Consider the following 5,099-nt stretch of genomic DNA (forward strand, 5'->3'; position numbering starts at 1 on the left):
TTCCACTTGTAATATATGAAACGTTGTAAAATTAGCAAATATTTTGCTTTCTTTGTCCTCTTGCACAATTAACTCTCGATGCTGATAATCGAAGATCAAATTTAACTAATTGTTTTGCAAGGATGACATTCGCGAACTGCCTTAAAGAGTACCAGGGCATGAAGGAAGCACTTGCTGAGAGGGTCTTGGATCTGCATTGTCGGCTCACGTCCCTTTACGTCCTTCAGGATGCCGATTGTCTCAACTGGGAGGCGAAACACGCTTTCTTCGAGTCGGAAAGGGGTTCCTTCGTAGTGCAGATGTGGTGGCTCTATATGCAAGGTAATTTGTCACAATGGGCACAGAAGGATAGCTGAAAATAAACAAATCATCAAATTCGAGAGGAATGGAATGAACTTTTTCAGCAGTGTAGTTCGGTTATTTTCCATCATTTTGGTCTATCGATCTTTACTGTTAAAAAATTTAATGGAGTTTCCTCTGGATCATATATGCGTAACACTAAAGATGGTGAGAAGCCAAAACATCAGGATAGGCAGACCAAAATGACCGGAAAAGACCAAACAACAGGTTCGCCCAAGGTGCAGGAGGAAATTACAGATGGTATCATTCTTACAATAAAATATCTGTCAAAAATAAGATCTCTCGTAGCTTTTTTTTCTTATAAGGAAGGTATACTCTTAAATTTTAATTAGCTGCAGACATATTTGGAAATGTATAGGGACCAGGCAGGACCTCTGGAGCACCCTCCCGCCCAAAACGGCCCAACGAGTCTTTGCAGGGATGCTTAGTGAATCTTTGACTATATTCACCGCCCGATACTGCCAGGTAAAGTTTAAAAAATGCATATTCGGTCGATTCACCCGATGTATTTTCCAGGCTGAGACAAGCATGGCTAGGCTTCCGTTGATCGCGAACGATATTTGCAACATCCTGAGATGCGTGGCAGACCTTCTTCCAGGTTCGTGGTTCATCACTTGTCATAACTGTATTATAAAGTCTGTTCTCAGCGCTGTGTAGCTGCGCCAAAGAGCTGACGGGCGAGAAGACGGTCTCACAGGTGGTCCAGCACCTCCACGACAAGTGTCATATCCTCCTGACCTGCCTGCTCTTCCGAGGCGCCCCGCTCTCCACCCTGCATAAGATCTTCTTTCGAGGCTTGGAAAAAGTCGAGTGTTTCAAGCAAGTGCCTAAAGGCGACGTCTCGCCGTGGTTCGCTTTCGTTACCGATGATATCGACTACGGCACGAAGTCCGTGTTCGAACTCACTCCAAGCTCCGCCATCCTCCTCGAACTCAACATACTCAAATTTCAGCCAAACATGTCTTGGCCACTTCTTCTCAAAGTATGTCAACCGAACGTTCTGTTTAGTGCATATATAATATTATATTTGTAGTTAGTCATGATGAGAAATTGCTGGGTGGCGTTCAGGCTGATGAAACACGTTTTCAGCCACTCCTGCTTCGTCGGAACAAACGAAGGAGAGCCGAAATGCACAGGTAATAGAACAAAGAACCAGATGTGATACGATTAATCAGTGTACACGTTACAGGATTTATGTGCAACGGTGATTGCTATTTGCCTTTGAGCAGTGTTGAGCAGGCTGTCGTGCATGTGGTCGTATCCGTCGGCTGCGAGAAAGATATTCGAAACACGCTGATCCACCTGCTGGAAAGGATGGACACATCTTGGGCCGACTGTCTAGACAAAACACAAGTACATTTAAAACATAGCCGTTTTCGTTCATCTGGTCTCGTCATATATTCTATGGTTTCGCTTAACTTTGCTTCTGGAATCACTGCCAAATCAAACTGGCACAACAAACTAATTTATTTTTAGCTTAGGAAACCCTGAACCCACAAAGAAGCAACGATAAGCGGACTAAGTTATCACCCCCCAGACTTCAAGAAAAAATATCGCAATATTTATTTAGCGCTTTTTCCTAAGATATCTTCTGCCTCGTTGCCTAAAATTCCCTCATTACCTGAGACCCTAGCGTCAGGCTATCAATAGATCCAGTTTTTTAGTGTATGTGGCAATTCCAGACTAGATTTTAGTTGATCTTGTCTTCAGAGCTGCCTGGCTACCTGACAGTGTTATAATTGTTGCACGCTTGAGATATTTGTTATTAATTTCATATGCACATCTTTCACCGGCTAGTTCGGCTTATAAGAAGGTTGTTGGATCCGAGGGTCATCAGTAAGCCTCTTCATGCCCAATAACTACAGGTTTTTGTTTTATCTTTCCATTTGCTTTCTTTTTAACTATTAGTTCAAAATATAGATTTTCCTCTGATTTGTGGTGACTTCCTGTTAACTAAAGTTTCCACTAGGCATCGTCATGCTGACAATGGTAATAGCTTTCCATGCTTTACCCCTGTTTATACATACAACCTGCTTAAAACTGATTTGGCAAGATCTCAACCGTCATTAATGGAGCAAGCCCCAAACTCTAGCTACAGCATCATGAGTACTCTCAACAGCACTCATCCTTCACACTCCCAAAGCCGACTTGGCTCTTCAGTCGCTACCAATGCTACCTCATCATCTGGCTCAACTACACTAGTCGATTCCAACTTCTCCTCTAAACACAATAAGGTGACTGTGGTTAACAAGTTATCCACTAGGTGTTATCACTGACTCAACAATGGTCTCGCATTCCATGCTGCAGCCAATGATATTCAGAAGTTCTGTATATAAGTAGGGGCTCAACATTAGTTATTTCAGACAGGCCACACCTAATGGAACTAGCCAACCATCAGCACTAGCTTCAGCAACAAGAGTACTTGCAGCATTGTCATTCACACTCTCAACGTCTGAGTGGCTGCCAGCTGTTTATTCGCTTGCTATCGACTCCTGCTGTATTAACATCAAGCTCATCAACATAAGTCAACAGACTATGATCATCAGCTCCATCCATAACATCGGCCCTTGTAGGTCTACCAAAAAACCAGCCAATTAAATATGTCTATTATTCTTGACTTATGTTCTGACAAAAATTCTGGATGTTAGTTGGATGGTTTCTTTCTATTATCTAATAAATTTTCAGTTCCTCAATCACTGCCATCCATATAATATATATAAGTAAAGGACTGTATACGATAACTGATAGCTCTGAGCTATACCATGGCATCATAATTGATTCAAGCAAGATAGAAGACGCAATGAATCAAATTAAAAATAGAAAAGCAGCTGGAGCTCTGCGGGTTTTCCGGAGCTTCCCAATATGTGTTGGTGTAATGGGCAGATCCCTGATCCTTAGATAAGAGTGCAGCGTCCTAACAACTCCTGGCATGCTCCTACATTCAAATGGAGCAAATACACTTTTTGCTATGAATGATCAGGTATAGCAAGAACAGAAGATGATATTGAACGTGCTCTTTACACTCTCAACCAGATATGCAAGGGATATGACTTGAAAATCTCCTCCAGCAAAACATGTTGCCTAACTCTAACTCATTGTAATACAATAGCAGGTGTTGCACTTTACTTTCCTAAGCTGTGACCTGACTATGATTCAGACAATGGCACGTCAAGATTGACCGGTTCCAAGGAATGCGAGGCATGGAGTTGATAGGTCTCGAAGGAAACAGCCTGTAGTCTAGTGGTTCTACGTACACTAGTGTTCCCTGGGTGGAGTTGAGGTTAGGAATAAAAATGATGGTAGACATAATATTGCAGAAGCAGTTTAGCATCCTAATTGATAGTTGAGTGCATTAGGCTGCTTTTAATTAGCAAAACCCTTTTCACGCTAACATATAAAAAATTACAAGATATACAGATTATAATTGATAATTTTTGTTTTCATTAGGTCTGGAATCAAAAGAGGCCAGGCTGGCTGGAAGCACTGACTGCCCCACTCATGGACTTTTTAGACCCTATTATTGGCATAATAAACAAAGCAATTTCAGTAAGAGTTTATTTTAAATCAAATTTGTGATGTTGAATTTAATAACGGATTATTGAATTCAGGAGAAAGCGACCACTGAGCAATTGCTTGCTTTGTCAATAGCACTCCTGGCACAGTCGGTTGACTGTCTTCCTCCCGGCATCACCCTGACAACCGACCTGCTCCAGGGGATACTGCCGGCTGACTGTTCCCCAATCGGTGGCCTCGTTCTTCTTCAACTCCTATTCGCCAGTCTCTACAGTCGAGTTATTGACACCCCACTGGCCGAATCTATCTGCCATCTCATCGAGGAGGACTTGGTCGATTTAGTAGGAAAGGCAAGCTGCCTTAACAATCTACCCAGGCCGAGTCACGATCTGGAGTACTCACACCAACTCTGTGAACTTCAAGTGAGCCAGCTCTTGCTGACTAAAACCGGAAGACTTTCACTCAAGGTCTTTTTGATACATATTAATTTAAGAAGTATTGTTTATACAGTCTGCTTTAGTACTTAAGTACTTTTTTGTAAGTTTAGGTACTTTTTGAGTATCTAACAAAGGAGAATTGGATTTTGACAGCGCTGAAACAAGAGATTCCCCATCCTAATTCTAACACTCTTCTTTTCACTATGTTTCACATCGGACAGCATGCTTTCGATGAGGTATGGCCAACTGAATTACCGATAACATTAGCCTAAAACGTGTGTTCCAGGTCCTTCAAGGGATTTGGACCCCGGATTGGGACGCTCTTCTCAACATCCCACTGGGCATCGACCCTCACTTCGCCTGGGAGCAGATTTCGGCTCGGCTCCCTCATCCAGAAAGAGATGCTATAAACAAACACGACATGGCAGTCGTAGAAACACTGACTAAAGTCTTCGCTGACGTGGAAGAGGAGGGAAGTGAATCTGACTGCGGACAGTTAGAAGAAGTAGAAAACCTTGCTTAATTGAGAAATGTTTGGAAGACTTAAGGAAAAGTACTTTATCCATTTTTAAAGTTTATCCGCAGATTGTTGTTTATGGGCACATTGTTTATTATCAACTGAATTTTTGCCTGTATTGTAAAAATAAAATTAAAGACCATAAAAGTTTTACTAATAAAGCATAAAAATTTTCTTTTTGAAGTCTGTGTGATGAGGAATCATTTTGAGCTGCCTATTCTTACTGTTTTGACCTTCAGCTTACTTTATTTACTTTTTATCACATTAGGATG

The 5,099-nt window shown here is 41.8% G+C and overlaps 1 protein-coding gene across 4 annotated transcripts in view; it reads left to right on the top strand.

Annotated features, from left to right (window-relative positions):
- LOC106674049 overlaps positions 1-5,008 on the top strand; it is a 33,282-nt gene extending 28,274 nt beyond the window's left edge. Inside the window, exons 5-14 of one of the 4 annotated variants that reach the window (XM_024229104.1) lie at positions 122-321; positions 719-825; positions 877-958; positions 1,008-1,342; positions 1,394-1,496; positions 1,550-1,713; positions 3,808-3,906; positions 3,969-4,340; positions 4,421-4,546; positions 4,597-5,008. In XM_024229104.1, coding sequence (XP_024084872.1) covers positions 122-321; positions 719-825; positions 877-958; positions 1,008-1,342; positions 1,394-1,496; positions 1,550-1,713; positions 3,808-3,906; positions 3,969-4,340; positions 4,421-4,546; positions 4,597-4,833 — 1,825 coding nt within the window. In that variant the 3' untranslated portion in view covers positions 4,834-5,008. Of the gene's footprint in view, positions 1-121; positions 322-718; positions 959-1,007; positions 1,343-1,393; positions 1,497-1,549; positions 1,714-3,807; positions 3,907-3,968; positions 4,341-4,420; positions 4,547-4,596 lie in introns of all 4 variants that reach the window. The other 3 variants (XM_014406490.2, XM_024229105.1, XM_024229106.1) reach the window with 3 other exon arrangements.
- Positions 5,009-5,099: the final 91 nt, after the last annotated feature.

This window comes from Cimex lectularius, unplaced genomic scaffold, assembly GCF_000648675.2.
Source record: "Cimex lectularius strain Harlan isolate CLEC.00 unplaced genomic scaffold, Clec_2.1 scaffold176, whole genome shotgun sequence".
In the NCBI taxonomy this organism is placed as follows: Eukaryota; Metazoa; Arthropoda; class Insecta; order Hemiptera; family Cimicidae; genus Cimex; species Cimex lectularius.